Below are 21,845 nucleotides of genomic sequence, written 5' to 3'. Positions count from 1 at the left end.
CGGCGCGGAAATACACTCGGTGTGCCTTTATTGTAAAACGTTGTGTAACGACGTTGTGTAACGTAATTGCACGATAGTACGGCGACGCGTATGCGAGAGTGGCGCATGCACTTGTCTTCCCCCCTCCCCTGCCACTTCCACCCACCCACCCACTCCTCCTCCTCCCTCTGTCCTTCTCCCTCTCCCTCCCTCCCTCTCTCTCTCTCTCTCCCTCTCTCTCTCTCTCTCTACTTCACTTGTTCTTGTTCCTTCGCTCCCTCCGCCGCGAGAGGCCGCGATGATACCTGGCGACGTCCTCGCGAAGATCGGTGGGAATCGGCGAAAACGGCAGGAAACGTCAATTTTCGCCAAAGACGCAACGAGACGCGCGATCGCGGTGACTTTGATCCGCGAACAACGGACTTGCCGACCTCGCCGATACGGGATCGCGCGCAGCTAGTTTCTCTCTTTCTAGCCGTTGGCTGACAGATCGCGATCCTCTCGCGTGTCTCCGCCCCGCCGATGACTTTCACAGTCGCGGTGCTATCTCCCTCTTGGACAAATTCGCAAGAGAGCGATCTCTCTCTCTCTCTCTCGGGGAAATCGAGCGCGCGACTCTCGCTCTAAACGGCCGCCCACGCGCGACTTTTCGAAAACGGCACGAAGCGGCTCCTTTTTGCTCGCAAGTGCCCGCCGGGTGCCTCTCGAAACGTTCGCCAAGCCGGGTATTTACGATACTGGCACGCGAATGTCTCTAATTATAGATCGCTGCAACATCCTCTCTCGGAATATGCACTCTGCACTCCGCCGCGTACAGCGAGTGTAATCCGGCATGCCATAAATTCATGGAGATACGATACGACACCCCTCCCCTTCCCCCCACCCTCATTCTTTCCCGAGTTCACTCGATTCAAAGACTTCTATATTATACACTAGACCGATAACCTGTCTCTTTAACACGTCCCCGAAAAGTACGTGTCAAAATTTCATTCGCATGCACATTGCGAGGTCCCGAAAGGGATGTAACTGCACCGTACAGGCATTTCTCTCCGGAAAATGTTAAGGGGGGAATCCTGTATGCAGGGTCAGAAAAATTGATCTTTTTAATTACATTTTCTGAAAATACATATTGTTAAGAGTCTATTCTAAAATCCGTATCGAAAAATTCGGAAAATTACGACCTATTATTCGAAGCGGCGCACAAGTGAAAATCACAGCGCTCACTGTCTTTCAATGTTTCGTCATACAATTATATAGAAACTATAGAAGCTATAGAAACAATCCCACGAAACCTAGGAATGTAAAAAAGAGTCTCATGAAGTCGAGGAGAATTTGTTATATGGACCTGAAATTGCTGATTAAGCTGAAACTTACGCGAGTACTAAAAATATGATTGAATACATGAAACTTTAAGCGTGTTTTTTTTTTTTAATGACTTTGCTTTAACTGGCTCCCATGATTTGAGACAAACTAACGAACCGATCGACTTCAGCATGTACTTACATATACGAAACATGTCTCTCTATCGTGTGAACTAGCGAGATTAAAAAATATTAATTTTTTATATTTATTTTTAACATAAAATTGTCGATTTTTCAAATATAACTCTTAAATGCCTTAAAATTATTGCAAAAGCAGTTCGTTCTTTATTTGCCTAGTTCAGAGGATAGCGGCGAGCTCATAGATTAATTATCTTACTTGCGTTTTTGTTCCAATCCACCGTATCTCGAGATTTCATGGGAGCCGTGAAACGGCGCGCGGCTAAACACGTCACGTTAATTTTTTGTGTATATGCTACATTATTATTCATATAACACTATAAAAGTTCATTCCTACAAGTTAAATATATATTATTATTTCTACCAAGTTTGAAATCAATCATCCGCTTAGTTTCCGAAAAAGAAATTCGTGAAAGTAGCCCATTTTTTTTGGCCTACAGACAGGATTCCCCCTTAATATTTGTCCAATATTTAATATTTCTTCTCGCAATGTCACATTCAATGTTCACATCAATATTAAATGTTGGATAAATATTAACATTTTCTGGAGTGAAAATGCCTATGCGGTGCGGTTATGTCCCTTCCGGGACTTTGTAGTGCGCATGTGCACACGATTCTATGTTTTACATTAGGGACGTTTTTTAGGGGCATGAAAACCAATGAAAGTTATCAGTCTAGCTTATACAGGGTGTCCCATTTAACCTGACAAATCGTAATATCTGGAAAACTACATGTCGGATCAAAAAAGGTGGCTAATGAAATTTGTTCGTCTCGAAGGGGGACATCCAATGATATCAAACTCGACCTCCCACCCCACTCCCGGGGGGTGGGGGTGGGGGGCAACTTTGAAATCTTAAATGGGAACCCCCATTTTTTATTGCAGATTCGGATTCTACGCCACAAAATACGTAAGTTTCGTTCGAAACTTTTTTTTTTATTCGTGATAGATGGCGCTGTAATCGCAAAAAATTAGATTTTCTGCAATTCTCCAGAAATGATCATTGGATTGAAAAATAAAAAAATACCTGTTCAATATTTTTAAAAATATTTTTAAAAAACATAATAACAGTTATTCTCCTCCATCCCCTCGGGGTAGGGTGGGTGGCAACGTTCAAATCTCAAATGAGAACCCACATTTTTCATTGCGGAATTAGATTTTACGTGAAGTTTTTATGGAAACAATTTTTTTCATTCGTGATAGATAGCGTTGAATTTTTCCGAGAAACTACTTTTAGCGTTACCCAGGAACAACGACGAGGACGTAGTAGCTTTCTGTTCCCTTCGGGGTGTTTGTTTTAGGTGAGTCCCCTCGCCTCTCACCATCGGGGTGATTTTGCGTAATTAATTTGTTAGTGGCATCTCTCCATCGTTCAAATTCAACGCTATCTATCACGAATGAAAAAAATTGTTTCCATAAAAACTTCACGTAAAATCTAATTCCGCAATGAAAAATGTGGGTTCTCATTTGAGATTTGAACGTTACCACCCACCCTACCCCGAGGGGATAGGGGGGAATAACTGTTATTATGTTTTATAAAAATATTTTTAAAAATATTGAACAGGTATTTTTTTATTTTTCAATCCAATGATCATTTCTGGAGAATTGCAGAAAATCTAATTTTTTGCGATTACAGCGCCATCTATCACGAATAAAAAAAAAGTTTCGAACGAAACTTACGTATTTTGTGGCGTAGAATCTGAATCTGCAATAAAAAATGGGGGTTCCCATTTAAGATTTCAAAGTTGCCCCCCACCCCCGGGAGTGGGGTGGGAGGTCGAGTTTGATATCATTGGATGTCCCCCTTCGAGACGAACAAATTTCATTACCCACTTTTTTTGATCCGACATGCAGTTTTCCAGATATTACGATTTGTCAGGTTAAATGGGACACCCTGTATATAGGAGTCTGTGATTCGATTACACATGGACTCGATTTCGGGTAAAAACCTCATTGGCGCGTTTCACAAACTGAAACGAGACTCAACCACCGTGAAGCTGTCACTCCGTCGGCGAAAGGTGTCCTCGTCGTGAATTACTATTCAAAATTCTCGATCTGAGTCCGAGAAGGTAGCGCGAGAATGAGCGAAACCGCGGAGTCCTGTATGTCCACCGGTCTCTCGACACTTTTTTCAACAAAACTTTAGAATAGGGCCTTTTCCGAATTTTGATATATTTTTGCTACTTGCTAGATAAAAATCTTTGTTGTGACTGCGACAATGATAACATAGCCCCACAAAAAAAAAGTGGTCGGTACCTAAAACCGGACAAGTATATTCTTATGTATTCTGATCCGCTGAATCCGAATCCGAGGTCAGAATTGGACAATTGCTAGCTTTATCGTCCCTAACCTCAAAAAACTGATCATAACTTCACTTATCAAAATGAAGCTGTATACGGTTGAATTCAGCTTAAAAAATGCAACAATTCTCGTCATTGCAAAAATTTTCAATTTGCAAAAATAAAGATGGTGGGAGGGGGATATAAAAAAATATAATATTTTTAAAAAATCTAACTACACAGTTGTAAGGAGCGTCAAAAACCATACAACTTTTATCTGAATCATCTTTTTTGTATCTTTTATAGTTTCTGAAATATACTCTCTGAAAACCAGGTATACCGATATACCTTGTAAGGGTGATTTTAACCCCTAAATATGAAATTGGGCATGTATGAAAAAATACGTGTCTCTTATTTTTAGCTACTCCACAACATATAATATATATTATAAAATACATAAGAATATACTTGTCCGGTTTTAGGCACCGACCACTTTTTTTTGTGGGGCTGCGTAATCAATGGGGGAAGCCCGAAGAAAATGTTACCGACCTATTTTTTTCAAGTTTTTTCGGATCTCATAAAACTCTGAAGGAAAAATGCACTAAATTTAAGCTATTGAATAAAAGCATAAAAAACTCAATGAACTTTAATAAACCAAAGACATAAACTACTCTTCGCTATAATTTAGACTTTATAATATAAATTTGTGCTTTCGATTCAAGCAGAGCATGATTGTGAATAATGCTCTGCTTTATTTTGCTTGTAATTTATGATACGTCCTACCTTGCGTAGGGGTCTTGCTAATCTTTTCAGTATCCATTTTTAGTATATCGTAGACTCATCTGTTTAGTAAGGCGAAAGATTCGAGTAACAACTGTGAACGGTATTTACTTAATTAGTATAAAACTGATATTTAAAAATTTAAATATATGGAATAAAACTTTCATGTTTTCTCCTATAAAGATCTTAGCCCTCCTCCCCCCTCTGCCTTAATATATATGTAAAACTTTGTATACATATTTTTTTACAGCTAGTTTTGTAAATTACTGAACAAGAAAACGTAGTCTTTGGTATAATAGTACTTCTGAATATTTATCAAAAAAGTTGTTCAAAAAATAAGCGGGTAACATTTTTTTCGGACTCCCCCGACTGATTATCAGTGTCGGAGTCACAACAAAGATTTTTTTCCACGAGAGTAGCAAATAAATATCAAAATTCGGAAAAGACCCTATTCTAAAGGGTTTTAGACGTCAGACCTTTTGTCGGACGCAACAGAAGGCACTTCCCAAAAGATTCGCAGAGACAAGTTCTCCTACTGGACATTTGCCGCGTCCTGAATCATAGCCCGGAAGTACCGAAGCCCAGCCGGGCGAGCACACCGTGTACACAGATGGCTTTCGATTCGCCGTCGATTGTTTCCGAAAGCCGTCTCGCTTCTCGGAGAAAAATGGCTGTCCTCTTAAGGCGAAGCAGTTTCCCGTTACGAGCGAGACGCGTTGGCTACCATCGGCGGCAGTCCGGCGGGGTTTACACGTGGTGCGACGTCAGCGGGAGGACGAAGCGCGGAGGCGGGGGGATCCTGAGGACCTGCCTGGGCGCGGGTGCCACCTGCGGTTCGCTCCTGTACCTCCTGGACAGATCGGTCGAGGCCATGAGTCCCGTTCCGCGCCTGCCGAGCTACCCCTGGGAGTTCCAAGGCTACCTCAAGTCCCTCGACCACTCGGCCGTGAGGAGGGGCTGGCAAGTGTACATGACCGCGTGCTACTCGTGCCACAGCTTGCGTTATGTGCGATTCATGGATCTTATCAACGTGTCGCACACGGAGAACGAGGTCAAGGACATCGCCGCCGAGTTCGAGGTAGATCTGAATTTTCATCGCGCTGCCTACGCGCTTGCATCTCCTGCTGCTCTCGCCTTCTTCGCGCTCCTCCTCCTCCTCCTCCTTCTCCTCCTCCTCCTCCTCCTCCTCCTCCTCCTCCTCCTCCTCCTCCTCCTCCTCCTCCTCCTCCTCCTCCTCCGCTTGGTATCGCCGTCCTCTCGCGCATAATTGCCCCCGGCTTTGCTCGGCCTGCGCGCGCGCGACGCGTAATTCAATTACGAGTTGACTCGCGAGCGACGCGTCGGCTGTCCGCGCAAAAATGAGATTAGCCGCGCGCAGACATTCGCGTCGGTCTCGCCATTGTGCGGCGGAAACGCTGGAAAAAGCCAGATGATGATATCTCCGTAGGAGACACGTAATTGCGGAAAAAGGCGGAAGGATGGCAAGTAGGTCGCCTCGCTGCGCTCGAGCTTACAGCACGCTCGATTTCAGCAGGGCGCGACGGTGTCGCTTCAAGTTGAATCAATGGCCGAGCGCGAAGTTCGTGTGTGTGTGTGTGTGTGTGTGTGTGTGTGTGTGTGTGTATGTGTGCTCGAAATGAAAGCGCGACGGCGTAATTATCGGGGAAACTGCGCACGCCGGCTCTCTTATAAATATCGTAAACACGACGCGATCTTTCGTCCACCGTCCTCTATTTCTTGCTCGCCCGCAATTTACGTCGCTGATGGAGTAACTCGTCGTGTAAAATACGACCGCTCGCGCATCGCCCATCCGTTCGTTAAGGGGGAACACCACTGTGACGAGCCCAAAAAAGGCCCATTTCTACGAATTTTTTTTTTACTACTTAATAAATTATTTAAAGATTGCGGGGAGAGTATATTATTAAGGATACTTTGAAGTAGTTTCATGCAAATTTTTATTCAAAAATAATAAAAATTAACGAAGATATATACAACAGAGTGCCGCGGTCCGTAAAAAATTCTTCTTCCAAAGGTGGGATCGATATCTCTGGCACGGTTCATCTGAAAAAAAAAAAAAAAAACTCAAATATTTTCTTGCATCTGCATAAATGTAGTTTTCATAGTTTTAAGCGCAGCCGTTTTTCTTTTAATTAATTTTTCTCAAAATAGCGGCATGTTAAAAAAAGAAACCTCTATTTTTCCAACATTTTTTCTTCATTCAAGGGGCCTTAAAAAACAGTAGTTTTCAAAATAAAAAAACACAGCTACGCTTAACGAAAACTACATTTATGCAGATTAAGAAAATATTTGAGTTTTTTTCTTAGATGAACCACGCCAGAGATATCGATCCCACCGTTGTTGGAAGGAGAATTTTGTCTTACGGACCGGCACTCTGTTGTATATATCCTTGTAAATTGTTATTATTTTTAATAAAAATTAATTTTTAATAAAATTTTAATAAATCTAATAATTTTAATAAAAATTTAATAATTTTAATAAAATTTTTAATAAAAATTTGTATAAAACTTCTTCAAAGTGACTCCTAGGTAATAATATACTCTTCCCACAATCCTCAAACAATTCATTAATAAAGTAGTAAAAAAAAGAAATTCGTGAGAAGGAGCCTCGACGGCTTTTCCGGAAGAAGCTGCTTTCCCGCCTACGCGCTCTCTCGTCGCTCTCGCGCCGCACTCAACGAGAACGCGCCGCGACGCTTGCCCAGGTGCAGGACGGCCCCGACGACGAAGGCAATTACTACACGAGACCCGGAAGAACGAGCGACCTGATACCGCCCGCGTTCCCGAACGAGCAGGCGGCCAAGGCGGCCAACCTCGGCATGTACCCGTCGGATCTAACCTACTTTGTCCACAGCAAGAGCAACGGCACGAATTACCTGTTCGCCTTCTTGACGGGATGGATGGAGCCGCCGGCGGGCGTCGCTGTGACCGAGCTGCAACACTTCAACGTGTACTTCCCCGGCAACGTGGTGAGCATGCCGCAGGTGAGTGAGCCCAGAGCGCGATCAGTGCTTTCGCGCACGAGCGCCACACTATTTTTTACACGAGGCGTCTCACGGAGAAATTGTCTCTCGAGAAAGAAAATACGTGAATAGACACGAGTACACGTGCGACAGATCCGACATGTTCCGCAGACACGAGAAAAATTGGCAAGAGTAACGCCTCCCCCCCCCCCCTCCGCTCGCATTGTTAGAGACAAGACGGGCGGAACAGCGCGCGGACGGCTTCTCATTGAGAAATCTCTTCAGGTGCTATTTGAGAATATCTTGGAGTACGACGACGGCACCCCGGCGACCATCTCGCAAATGGCCAAGGACTTGGTCGAGTTTTTCACATGGACCGCCTCGCAAGAGTTCGACCAGCGAAAATCGATGTTTATCAGGGCGATGGGAGTCTCTCTCATGTTGCTGGCCTCGACGTTCTATTACCACAGATACGTCTGGTCGTCCATGAGGAGCCGTCAGATCGCATACGTGCCCAAGAGAAGAAAATGTTAGGACGCGTCATCTTCAGCGAATAGAATTTTCAGCGAATACCCGAGGGAGGAAAATTGCTCCTCGACGTCGGGAGGGAAACAACAGACGCGGTCGAAAATTTGCCATCGCGACCGACGACGATCGTTTGCCGCAGTTTCGAGGTCCAAGCAGCAGATTGCTAGAGGAAAAGCGCGAGCGCCGGCGACTCGAATCGGCGACCGTTCGCGGATTCAGATGCACAATAAACCACGAACAGTGATTAATCGTAAATAAAGAAGAGGCGGGGGCGTCGAGCTGAATCGCACTCCGCCGGAGGTTATTTATCGAAGCGGATTTTAGCTCGGCTCCCTTCTCTCTGCCTCTCGTGACACGATGACAACGTAAATCTGTAATTCTTATTTAGAACCGAGACGCGCGCGCGCGCGCGCGCACACATCAACGCCCACGAGCCCCTACAAAGTTGCATCAGAGTGTGCACCTGTACGCGTAAAAATGCGCTCTAAAAATACGCCCGACATCGCGACGGACTGCAGCGCGAATCCCACGCCGCCGTGCTGCGTTGGCTGCGCCCGCGGAATAGCGACAACGACGTTGTCGTCGTCGTCGTCGTCGTGCAAAGAAGAATACGTGCGACCCAGCGCGGGACCGACTGACCGACCGACCGGACCGTTTGACTGGCTTCTTCAGCAACGGCATGCGCGCCGTCGATAATCGTTTCGCAATGCGCGGCCTTGACGATGCCTGTATAGTGGCCGATCGGCCCGTCTAAAAATAGGAGAAGCTCTCTTGCGAGGAGAGAGAGAGAGAGAGAGAGAGAGAGAGAGAGAGAGAGAGAGAGAGAGAACGTCGCGGCAACACACATTAACGTCGTCTCTCACGAGTCGTTAACTCCGGAATGACCGGTGGTTGCTCGCAAGTCCATCTATTCCGCCCGTAATAATATCCCGCGCTCCTACCCCTCCCCCCTCCGCCCCCGCTGCCTGCCACAGACCGACACCTCACCGGCTATTTTAAGGCCGTCGCGTACATAACGACGTCGTGTCCTCCTCACTCACTATTTTTTCCTCCCTGTTTCTCTCTCTCTCTCTCTCTCTCTCTCTCTCTCTCTCTCTCTCTCTCTTTCTCTCCCTCTCTCTCTTCGGCCGCCTTTCGATACGACGATCGACGACGACGACAATAGCGATGATGAAGATGATGACGACGACGACGACGACGACAACGACGACGACGACGACGACGAGGATGATGCGCGATCGCGGAATAGAATGTCGAAAATAATATTGGGCGTTTCGACGGAGGCTATATATAGGGGATGATGCGTCATTGCAGCAACAAGTGAGGCCTGCGGGCGAGTGGATGGGCGGAGGGGCGGGAGGGAGGGAGGAAGGGAGGGGAGCAGGACAAATCGAAAATATACGGAACGATGAATGAAGCCTCCGCATTGACGTCGCCAAGACGCGCCGATGCCGAGATTATACAACGAGCCGGGTACTGTTTTCGAATGCACCTCCGTCGACGACGGCGACGGCGGGGTCTCCGAGATACGCGGTGGATATCTCGAAATATCATCGATCGCTCCGGGATAGAGATTTATCGTACTCTCGGCGGCAAGGACGGATGGACGGCAGCGAGGGAAACGATGTGACGTCGACGCACGACGTGAGAGGCGAAATGCGAGGATCGCGGAATTGCCGCAATAATCGCGGTAAGAATAACTCGTCGAGCAACGTAGATACGTCGCGCGAGATGAAAGCTCGATATTAGAAACGAGCGCGCGCGCGAGGAGAGGAGAGGAGAGTTCGGCCGCGCGAGATCGACGAGCCGTCGAGACGAATTCGCGAGGGCCAACTCGGCTGAGCCAGAGGCTTCTAAGGGAGGATTCAGGGAGGATTCATACCTAGACAGGAAAGAAGAAAAGCAGAAAACAGAAAAGCAGCGACCAGTCAGAAGTCACGCCGGTAGTCTGTCCTTTTCTTCCGTCTCTTCCTTGAGAAAGAGAAAGAAGAGAATCCTCCCTTCAGGGAGGGATTCCCTTAGGGAGGATTCACACCTGAGCAGTAAAGCAGAAAACAGAAGGGCAGTAGCCAATCACAAGTGGCGCTGGTAAGTCTGTCTCTCTTGCCAGAGCTTTTCTCTCTGTCACTCTCTTAGCCTCTACTGTCTCGCTTTCTGCTTTTCTGCTCAGCTGTGAATGCGCCCTTAGGGAGGATTCACACCTGAGCAGAAAAGCTGAAGGCAGAAGGGCAGTAGTCAATCGCAAGTGGCTGATAGTTTGTCCTTCTCTTCTGTCTCTTTCTCAAGAGAGAGAGAGAGAGAGAGAGAGAGAGAGAGAGAGAGAGAGAGAGAGAGAGAGAGAGTGAGAGAGATTATCAGCGCGACTTCTGATTGGATGCGGCCTTTTTGATCTCCGCTGTCAAGTGTGAATTCTCCCTAACGCGTGCAACGCACACATTTTTCCGCCTCGTGTGGCGTCGCAACTTGAAGAAAAAAAACAGAGAGGAATTAGAAGGAAATATTGCACGGAATATTCCACGGGACGATTCGGCCTCGTGTCGGCGTATAAATTAGAAACACGGATTGTAATTTCGAGTGATTAATTCAGCGAAACCGAATTGCAAGAAAGGAGCATATCACGTGTCACATTAGGCTAGATCCTGACACGAGTGTCTCGAGTAGCCGACGTTAAATCTTGCGAAAAAGAGGGGGGGAGAGAGAGAGAGAGAGAGAGAGAGGCGGGAAGGGACATCATCCGGATAATTTACTGTCATTACTCACCCGGATTACTTATGCAAATATTTTCGGTTGAGATGGCACACGTGGATGCTAATCGCGCGAAATGTTTCTCGTCGACGGGAGAAGAAGAAGATCGATCCTTTCGCCGAAAATTCAAGCGTCCGCGCGCACCGTTGATGCAAATTACGCGTTTTCGTCGGATCGAAACAGGTATTGAGCGTCGGCTGCTCGTTCACGGCGAACAATTTGGCACAAATCTAGAGACACCTGTGACTTACTACGCGCCCGTTTTATTTCGAGGGATATATACAGGGCGTTGCAGAAATAGCTGGCTAAACTTGAAGAGCTGTACTGACTGCACGGATGAAAAGAGATCGTGCAAACACGGGTCCAGAAACGCTTCTTTTCCAAATTGTAGGCACCTTTTGTTTACACCAGACTCACCTTTGGCGAGAACATTTCATTGAAGAAATCGTTGGAGATGATTTCTCCTTTCGCGCCAATGCGTGCCTCGCATCGACGTCTCATGGATTGTTCAAGACGGAAATTCCCGCAGCATTTTCTACTTCATCACACCGAGTGATAATACGATTTCGGAGTACTTTCATAGTAACAACAAGAGTCTCATAAACGAGAGTCTTGAGATAAATAAACATTCAAGGAGTTTAGATCGGAAGATTGTGCAGGCATCCTCCTCTACCAGTCCATCCACTGATGTAATTATTATATTATTCAGAGATATAATACTAATTAATAAAAGTATCTGCAAGTTGGAAAAGAAGCGTTCCTGGACCCGTGATTTTCCCATCCTTACAGTGAGTAGAACATGCTCTTCAGGTTTGGCTATCTTCTCCTGAAACACCCTGTACATATATGTTTTTTTAGCAAATTAGACGCAAGCTCTCAACGAAGGAATGACACGTCGCTCGCATTCCCGTGCGCGGAAAGTACACACATTTCAACGATCGCAGTCGGGTTACAGCCCGACGGCGAGAGCAAATCGACGCGATAAAAGAAGCGAGCGCGTGGAATCCTCGATAAATGAAGACTCCTCGCGAAACGACGCGGCACGCTTAAAGATAGAAAGCTCACAAATAGATCGCGCGCGAGAGACGCACGCGGCTTCGTGTTTGAATGAAGCCCGCGGATTGACGTCACGGACATGCCGAACGTCGCCTATCGTTATCTAAGAAGAGACGCTTGTTTTGTGAAATCGCGCGCTGCCAGACGCCACCGAAACTTCGAACCTGGAGGCTCACGTCGAGCTCTCGAAATAGCGAATCCCGGCCGAAAATAACTTCGCACTTTCGCTAATATGGCCATATGGCGCGGCTACGCGATGAAAATACGCTCGCGAAACGCCGAAGCCCATATCCACGCCCGTGCATTTCGAAGCTAAATGCGACCGCCCGGTATTTCGCCGAGTCGCCCGTTTAAATAGTCTTCCGTTGAAACGGAGCCTACGAGGAAGCTCAGAGCGGATGGTAATGTCGCCCGTTCGTCGCCGGCTATGAACGCGTTTATCGCGCGCCATTCAAAAGATTATCGCAGTCTTTAGACGTCCCGTGCAAAATTAGGGTTCCGCATCGGTAAGAGTGACATCGATATTTCACATCGAAATTAACATCGGAACTTAACATTGATATGCGATAAATGTCGACTCTACAATATCGATATTTATTCGACATGTTTTTGTTCAAAATTAAATTCTTCTATTGTATATTACTATATATTATACAAAATTAATTTCTTTTTACTTAATTTTATTTATTTATTTGACGCTCTACGGGTAAACACCCTTTGGTATGTATCAAATTGAGATGACTAATATAATGAAGATCATCAATCAAACTTACATATAATGAAAAGTATTAAAATTATATATGTCAATTAATGCATAAAGATTGCGATATAATAAAAGAATTATGCAATAAAAGAATTACACAAGCAAATAGTGTTAACCGAACATAAAAAATTCACAGCAACATGCACTCATCAAAGATTTTTCTATTGAGAAATACAAGCTATAGAATAAGAAAAATGAGAATAGACGATATAAACAGGACGTATCTCAATTCTTAGAGGTTCCACAAATTCTTATTTACGGATTGTAAAAATAATATGACAATTGATTATTTCTTGACCGTAAGGAGAATAATCGACTGTGATTGGTTAATTTTCTTACTGTTTACGTTTTTCTTATTTACTCATGGGAGTTTTCTCGTTAACTACAATGTCTGCACTATCTTGCAATTTTTTTCTTCCACTTTCCTTCTTAAACTATTTACTTTTTAAACTAAAACTATTTGTCTTAAAGTTATGATTTTTTTCATAAGTGGGACATATATGTCCTAAAGATACAAAAGAGTTGAATATGTAAAGACAGAATATCGAAAGAAAATATCGATAAAATATCGATGTATCGCAAGGCGTTACATCGATGGCAAAATATTAAAACATCGAAAAGTAACCATCGATGATCACTTGACATCGATGTTTTTCGCGGGTCCCTAGTGGAAATGACAGTAATTTTGTCGTCGGGACGCGAGGTATCGAGAACGCGTCTGAAACAAATGTGCGCAAAAGGCAGCCGGACTGCACACATACACACACACACACACACACACCTCTGAAATCTTATTCTCTCCTTCTCTCAGGTAAAAGCAAATATTTGGCTGAGCGTGCTTCCGCTACTGTCCAATTCGTCTTGCTCGTCGGGAATTCACTCGTCAGTTAAATTTGGCTCCGAGCGTGTACTTAACGATCTTAAGTGAGTCTTCCGGGGCGTCGTCGGTGGTCAGCCACGATCGAAGAAAATCTTGGCACTTTTGATCGCGGGGCAATCTCAAGAAGCCGATTATCCGGCCGTCTCTCTCATTTCCTCGCGCCAACGCAGCCGCTTGTTAAAATAGAAGATCACGCAGTCTTCCCCAGCCTGCCTCTCTTCCCCCCCCTCTCTCTCTCTCTCTCTCTTGTTCTCTCCGTGTCTTCTCATTTTTCCTCTTCCGTCCCTTGCCTTACCTACCGCCACGTTTGCTTTCGTACTCGCGTCGGAGGTCGGCGCGAGTTAGCCCATATAATTAGTTTAATAGGTTAGGAAATCTCAGAGTAGGAATCATTAAAATCCCGTTTCCAGCCGTTTGTTCGGATTCGCTTCTCCTCGCCAAGCCACGGGAAAAAATGACCCGCGCCCATCGGCCGTCCGCTGAAGAGAGAGACAGAGGGAGAGAGAGCGTGAGAAATTGCTCGGCGTGAGATAAGCGTCCGCTAATGCGATTAAAATCTCCCGTAAGATCTCTATCTATCGTGCGAAACGGCCCGTTATACCGCATGACGAAGGTAGCCGGGGGAAGGGGGGATGGAAGGGCTTCGGTATTCAGCCGACGACACTTAAGCGGAGATTAAATCTGTTACTTTATTTACGGGCCGCGCACCGCGCTGCTCGCTAATGATACACCTTGCGTTTGTACCTCGGACGCGCGATTAATTCGCATTCAACGCAGCGTCGGCGGAATGCAAATCCGCCGGCTCGAGCGTACACGTCGGCGGCCACTGGTGCGCGCTGGTGGCCGTTTCCATCGCGCGAAAAATGGCACGAGTCCAGTCTCGTCGCGCGAGTCTCAATGAGATGCGGATGTGAAGCGCGGCGTATCAATTTCCGCGCGGGCACCCGCACAGCAGAGCTCTCACCCATCGAACCGCCGCGCCACGCCGGCAAACAAAACGCGAACTCGTACGTCAGCTCGAACTATTTTCGACAGCGACGCAGCCACCGGCCACGTCGTTCGTCGTCCTCCATCCAGGACGAAGGTCCGCCCGCGTTCGATAAAACCGTCCCGCCGCGCAGTGGGGCCGGATGACATTCTTTGGTTGAAAATTCTCTAGAGACCTGAATTCAGACCTGATTCCAACCGATCATCGACACCTATAGGTGAGGTTGATCCTGAATAAATTCTGAAGAGACCTGTCTTGCCAAAACTAAGAAAAAAATTTTTTTCTCGAATTATACTAGCCCTAAAAGAGGAAGAATTATCGTTAAACGCGAGAAACTTGTGCGAGAAATACTCATTACTCGACACTTATTTCTTATTTCTAATAGCGTATTCAGCGGATTGAAACTATGAAACCAATCAACAGACACGTCGAGATTTATCGATCTTAAACCAGAAACCCAAAACTCATATGCTTAAAATACAAAAACATCAAATATAGACCCGTTAAGCACAAAACCGAGGAATTTTGAGTCTTAAGCCCATCAACCTAGGAATCTATCAATCCGAGAACTTTTTAGCTCGTGGATGCATGAAGCTGTATATATTAAGAGCCTCAAATAGTCCAAGAACCCAATCTAGCCTCGATAGCTCGAGAACCTAATAATACTCGACGTTGAATATTCAGCATAAAACATTAAGTTCGAGCCTCGAAACTTTTAAGACAAACTCTAAACCCCCACGAACCCTGAACCGATAATTTTTTCAAAATTTCGACTAGACAGATCTCTTTGGAATTTATTCAGGATCAACCTCATCCATTGGTGTCATCCATAATTTGTTGGAAATTCAGGTCTCTAGAGAATTTTGAACCAAAAGATGTCATCTGGCCCCACTGTGCGCCGGTTATCGCCGATATCTATGTTTAAGGCCGTGTTTACGGCGGGACCGGGACGGGGGGGAGAGGGGAGGCGACCGCGGGGTTTATTTTGACGACTTGGCACTACACTTCCGATTAATAATAGTCGTAAACGTCTCCCGCATATCTCCGGCCGGACAAACAATATATTTCTGTCGGCGACAGCTCGACCTGTGGGAGGTCCTGCCGCGCTGTGTCGTAATAATTGCCGTCACGGGAAAAAAGGAGAGAGAGAGAGAGAGAGGCAGCCGCCAACTCCACGCCGAAGTAAGCGACGACGTCGACGTCGATGTCGGTATCGACGATATCGACAGGCGTCGGCGCGCGTCGACACGGTGACTTTGGACCCGACAACACCAAAGACAATGTTTATGAAAAGGAAGATTAACGTCATGTGCAGTATCCGTCATTTAGAAACCTGATCCTCCCGTATATCACACTCGAAGCCTCCGTTTCTTTTACAGTACTCCGTTTTTATTTCCGCGACAGATATAATTCCTGGTCCTTGAGCATAATTTTGCATGGTAGAGCAGCGCGCAGCTTTGCCTGGCCGAGATCGACGTGTGTCTCGGTAATTTAATCGGGAGCGAGACGAATTAATTCGTGTCTTTCTGCTCGCGCGGCCCGCGCGATCATTCACGAGCCGAGCGCGTTCCCGCTGCCTTACAGGTCCACGGATTCAGGTGCCAGGATCACCTGTCTTCATTCATGTGGAGGTAAGCCAGAACAGCTCAGGCAGTGATAGTCCCTCTAATTTCGAGAGGACAGATATACGAACGCGAGGAGCGGAAGAGCGGCGAACGGGGTAGGGAGTGAGCTGGCTTCGAGGAACGGCGGTTTCTTACCCAACCAACCGGCCGCCAGTATTTCATTCATATTATTATCCTGGCCCGCTGGGACCCGCGGGTTATTTCGGTTTTTTCAAAACGCGTCGTCGCGTCAACTTTGAGTCTTAAAGTTGTCAGCGGCTACGCCGACTCGCACGTTCCGTGAAGAAAACATCCAAAGATTTCTCTCTCAATCGTCGATTCGATTCCGGGAAGAGGGGAAACTAGTGAGAAAACATACTGCAATTATCCTCTGTGGAGAAGCTCCCTGAATTGAATTTTCCGAGACTGCACGATTCAAACTGACCCACCGCCACCGGCGAGCGAGGTAATCACGATGCTTGAGCCGCTTACGATTTATCCCTCGCGTGGAGATCTAGCGGGTGCAAGAAACTCGGTGGAATCTCGGTCGCTCGGTGAGATTTAGGAAACCGGAGGTGCGCGGAAGGAGGAGGGGGGCACGTAACACGGCGACACGACGACGACGCGCGCGTGTCCGCGGACTCGATCAAGATGGCACAGTGATTCAGCGCGCGAGATCTGAGTGCGCCGGGGGGGAAATCGTCGCGAAATCGCGCCGAGAAGGTCGGCAAGGCGAGAAAAGGGGTAACCCGCATACGCGTGCCTGCCAAAATCAACGACTCCACCAAAGTCAAGTTCGACCGTCCTACGTGTCGCGAATGTCGAAAATCGTGGAGACGCTCCTTCGGACGCCTCATTGATGGCGCGGGATTAATCGACAGCGCACTCGCCACGCTTGTCGAGGTGCTCGGATCGCGAGTTTGCGCGATCTTTAATCACAGAGATCCTTCGAGTTTTGTTCGACGAGGCATCGTGCGGAAATGAACCGATCGATAGGAGAAAAAAGAATAATTATTTAGGAGAGTTAGCTCCGATGATCATAACCTTGACATGTTATTGAGGTCATCTTCCAGAGTAACCGTCAAAACATTTTAGCCGTCGCTCATTACTTATTATATCATATATATTAGATTGTTAAATACGAAATGACCGATTTCCTTAAGTACCAAGTTCGACAGCCGATATCTCTGACATTTCACCTTTACAGTTCTTGGTTTTTCTTTCTCGCGAAGGTACATTATCGCTCTTTCAAAACGCATGTTTTGGTTTGTGATTATCTTTCGAAATGTCTTTGTTACAGCAATCTTTGTGTGACCATAGATAAGTTAAAAATTCGTTATTTTCGAATATGAGTTCCGTCGTAGAACCAATGCAGCGCAGACAACTCGACGTATTAACGAAGTGTTTGGTGAAGATGTGGCTAATGAACGCACAGTACGTCGATTGTTTGAGAAGTTTCGTTCTGGCGATTTTAATCTTGAAAGTGAACCACGTGGGCGACTTGAGACCAAGGTGGATAGTGATGAGCTGAAAGCTGTAATGAAAGCGGATACATCTCAAACTACGCGTGAATTAGTAGCAAGGTTTAACATTACTATTCCAACGATATTGGATCACTTGAAACAAATCGGCAAGGTAAAGAAACTGGATAGATGGGTTTCGCATGAATTAAATAAGCGTCAGAAGAGAAATCGTCTCGAAGCTTGCCTTTCTTTACTATCACGACATTACGGCGAACCATTTTTACATCGTATTATTACGTGTGATGAAAAATGGATTCTTTTCGATAATCGCAAGCGTTCGGCACAATGGTTGGATATAGATGAAGTGCCGAAACACAGTCTGAAACTGAATATTCATAAAAGAAAACTAACGGTCTCTGTTTGGTGGTCCAGCGCTGGTATTGTCCACTGCAGCTTCATGAAACCTGGTCAATCGATTACAGCGGATATTTACTGTAACCAACTGGACGAAATGATGAGGATGCTTGCGATTAAACAGCAGAGATTGGTCAATAGAGACAGACCAATCTTCTTGCAAGACAACGCTCGACTACATGTCGCACAAATACCGTTGCTCAAACTATAGCAGCTGGACTTGGAAACTCTCTGTCACCCACCATATTCCTTACACCAACTGACTACCACTTCTTACAAGGAAAAATATTAAATTCTCAACAAGCTGTGGAAAACGCGATTCCGCGATTTCATCGTCACTCGCTCCTCAGGCTTCTTCGCTGCTGGCATGAATGAGCTACCGTTAAGATGGCAGAACTGTGTCGATACTTTAGGCGCATACTTTGATTAATTTTACTATTTCTGGTTTGAGATATAATAAATCGAACTTTTGATTCGAAATCGGACATTTCATACTTAATGACCTAATAAAAGTTATTAATAAAAAAGTTTTATAAATAGAGCATATTTTTTCGACACACTGTATGTTAAAAACTGTTAAACAGCATATATGAGCGAAGGAGGGGCAGAAACCCCCTTCTAGAAAAAAAATTAATCTAACATAACTCAACTTGTACATCTTTGCATGTGATTGGGCGTTGTTGAAAAAGTCCTCTCAAACTCACAAACGCCTAATTATATGCAAAGATCTATAAGTTAGATCAGGTTACGTTAGGTTAATTTTTTTACTGTTTAACAGTTTTTTATGCACACTGTGTCGGAAAAATAGACTCTATTTACGAGACTCCTTTTGTCAATAACTTTTTTTAGTAAATAATGAGCGACAGCTAAAACCTACGATAGTTTTCTCAGTAAAATGACTCAACTATATGCGTCCAAGTCGAGATAATTTTGACACTGACTCTCCTAAATTAAAAAATTACTAAAAAAAGGGAGAAAACTGAGGCGAGAGCGGCCGCGATGTGTCACCGTGGAGTTTTTCTCCGAACTGGAATCACTTACGTCACTGACGGGGATAACCGTATTTTTGCAACTTAATATTCGATGAAGTTATTCAAGTTATTCAAGGTGAAGTATACATTTGCAGATATGAGTGGGAACGACGCACTGCTTTATAATGCAAAATTATGCTCAGAAACTGACATTTATGAGAAAAGTGGTAAAAAGAAATGATAAAATGATAAGAATGACAAAAATGGTATTTATACAAATGATATTCATTAAAAAATGATACGGCATTTATTAATATAAATGACGAGTAATTTATTACGAAGGTAAAAATAGGTGCACCACGAGGAGGTTGCACGGTCGGATTTGCGTATCTTTTGTGTGTGTGTGTGTGTGTGTGTGTGTGTGTGTGTGTGTGTGTGTGTGTGTGTGTGTGTGTGTGTGTGTGTGGAAATGAAGACTTTGAGTAATACTATTTTCGCTTGGAATTACGGCGGGATGTAATGCGACGTCGCACAGTGGATCGAAACATAGGAAAGAGTGGACTTCGCACTTGTGGAGACGACAGCTAAAGCGATATATTTATGCATATATAATCATAAAGTATTACCATAACAATTTAAATAATTATTATATACCATATTATTTAAACAATAATTGTCAACAACAATTGTTTTAAGCTTGTTACCACCGGCATTAGTATCAACCAATATGCATGCGTGTGAATGTGAGTGTGAGTATGTTTATAGTAACATTTCTAATGTCTCGCGAAACATATCTTATCTCTTCTTTTTACTTTCTTTCGATCTTAGGTTTGAAATTACGGGAAATTACGGGATCAGAGAAAACTAATAAGTGATGTAAAATGTATATACTTATATATATACCAGGTCTGTAAATATGAAACCAGAATTTGCCCATAGATAGCCCTATCTGTCAATGTAGTTACCGTCAAACCGCGTCATTGGCACTATTTCCATTTGTTGACATCTGACAAAGATTTTCAGTTCACAACAATACAAGTTTCATACAACAGCATAGTTTGTAATAGCGTTAAACATGTCGAATTTTGTGCCTGGAAGCTACGATTTGCGAACAGCATTGATTTTTTGTTACCATTTGAAGAAAACTGCTGCAGAATCGCATCGAATGCTTGTCGAAGCTTAGGGTAAGCATGCTCTTGGTAAATCACAGTGCTTTGAGTGGTTTCAAAATTTAAACGTGGCGATTTTTACGTGAGAAACGAAGAACGTGAAAGACCACCGAAAAAGTTTGAAGACAGAGAATTGCAAGTATTGTTGGATGAGGATGACGCTGAAACGCAACAACAACTCGCGGATCAATTAAATGTGACACGAGAAGCCGTCTCCATACGTTTGAAAGCTATGGGAAAGATCCAGAAGATGAGAAAATGGGTTCCACATGAACTGAATGAAAGACAGCAGGAAATCCGAAAAACCACTTGCGAAATGTTGCTCGCCAGGTATAAGAGAAAGCTATTTCTCCATCGAATTGTGATTGGCGATGAAAAGTGGATATATTTTGAGAATCTTAAGCGTGAAAGATCATGGGTGACTCCAGGCGAACCATCGACATCGACTGCAAGGCCAAATCGCTACGGACGGAAGACAATGCTCTGTGTTTGGTGGGATCAAAAGGGTGTGATCTATTATGAGCTGCTAAAACCTGGCGAAACCGTTAATATTGAACGCTACCGACAACAAATAATCGATTTGAATCAAGCTTTGCGTGAAAAACGACCAGAATATAAAAAAAGGCAACACAAAGTGATTTTGCTTTATGATAATGCACCATCACACACAGCAAAACTGGTCAAGGAAACGATTGAGGCGTTTAGTTGGGAAATACTTACAAGAAAGCGCGATCGAAGTTCATCCAGAGGACGCGCAGGAGATAAAGGAAGAGTCACCGGAGCAGCAGGGCGAAAAAACAGCAGCTGAGCCAGCCAAAGACAGGGACTTGCGGAAGCAACTCGAGGGAGACGACAGGGTTTAAAGAAAGGCCCTCATAAGATAAGAAGATTTAAATTAAGTTAACCGTTTTATTTTGTTTACCTCAAGTACAAATTCTGTTAATCGCGAATAAAGACGCGAAACCAAGAGGTCGCGAGACGCAACTCGCAAAATAGTACCGAGTAGAGTACGTTTAAGTTTTATAATTTTTCGTTACGGCCAAAGAGCATTCGTTAGTCATTTGCTTTTATAATTTCGTTATAGCCATTACAAACCCGTAGACAAGTATCCAGCGAGATACAACGTTAACATAAGAATAGGTTAAGTTAGTAAGTAAGCCATAATTATTATACCCAAAATACCTGTCACGGTAATAAACGAGAGGCGTCTCACAAGACTCACGCGTAGACAAAAGAACTCGGGTGGGTAAGAAGATCCTTCAGATCAAGGGTGGACACAGACCTATCCTAACAAAACCTAATCCAACCAACTTTACCTAGTGTCCAACTAGACCTAGTGTCAGAAGCCTCTAGCGAGACTCACGGAACGAACCCGACTGCGCGCTGGGCAAGACAAGTCGTTCTGACCAGTCGCATGACAAGGTAAGACTCGGCCCAGTATAGATTAAGGCCGTAGGCCATGTAAATAAATAAACCTAATCAGCTAGTGAGGACCAGCCACAGGCCACCGACAATAAGAACCTGTTAAAGACCAAGGACAGGCGTAACATGAGTCGGTAAGGAAGAACGCGCAAAAAGAACTGGTTAAACAAAATACCAGACAACGCAGGTGACTGGATCTTAGACAACAACAAGCGATTGGACACCAGAGAACAAGCAACTGAACACTAGACAATAACAAGCGACTGGACATCAGAGAACCACAAGCGACTGGACACTAGACAAACGCAGGTGACTGAATCCAGATAA

The 21,845-nt window shown here is 44.9% G+C and overlaps 2 protein-coding genes across 3 annotated transcripts in view; one reads left to right on the top strand and one right to left on the bottom strand.

Moving 5' to 3' along the window:
* Positions 1-21,845, bottom strand: part of HDAC4 (histone deacetylase 4) — a 218,179-nt gene that overhangs the window by 155,739 nt on the left and 40,595 nt on the right. The gene's annotated exons all lie outside the window — the stretch shown is intronic.
* On the top strand, positions 4,880-8,858 carry LOC105191050 (cytochrome c1-2, heme protein, mitochondrial). The gene is made up of 3 exons (XM_011154157.3): positions 4,880-5,613; positions 7,258-7,536; positions 7,801-8,858. Exons 1-3 carry the CDS (start codon positions 5,146-5,148, stop codon positions 8,047-8,049), a joined length of 996 nt encoding a protein of 331 aa, XP_011152459.3. The 5' UTR covers positions 4,880-5,145; the 3' UTR covers positions 8,050-8,858.

The sequence above is a fragment of the Harpegnathos saltator genome, unplaced genomic scaffold (genome assembly GCF_003227715.2).
Source record: "Harpegnathos saltator strain DR-91 unplaced genomic scaffold, Hsal_v8.6 scaffold779, whole genome shotgun sequence".
Lineage (NCBI taxonomy): Eukaryota > Metazoa > Arthropoda > Insecta > Hymenoptera > Formicidae > Harpegnathos > Harpegnathos saltator.
Note: the sequence above shows the minus strand (reverse complement) of the source record. Positions and strands in the feature narration are given on the sequence as shown.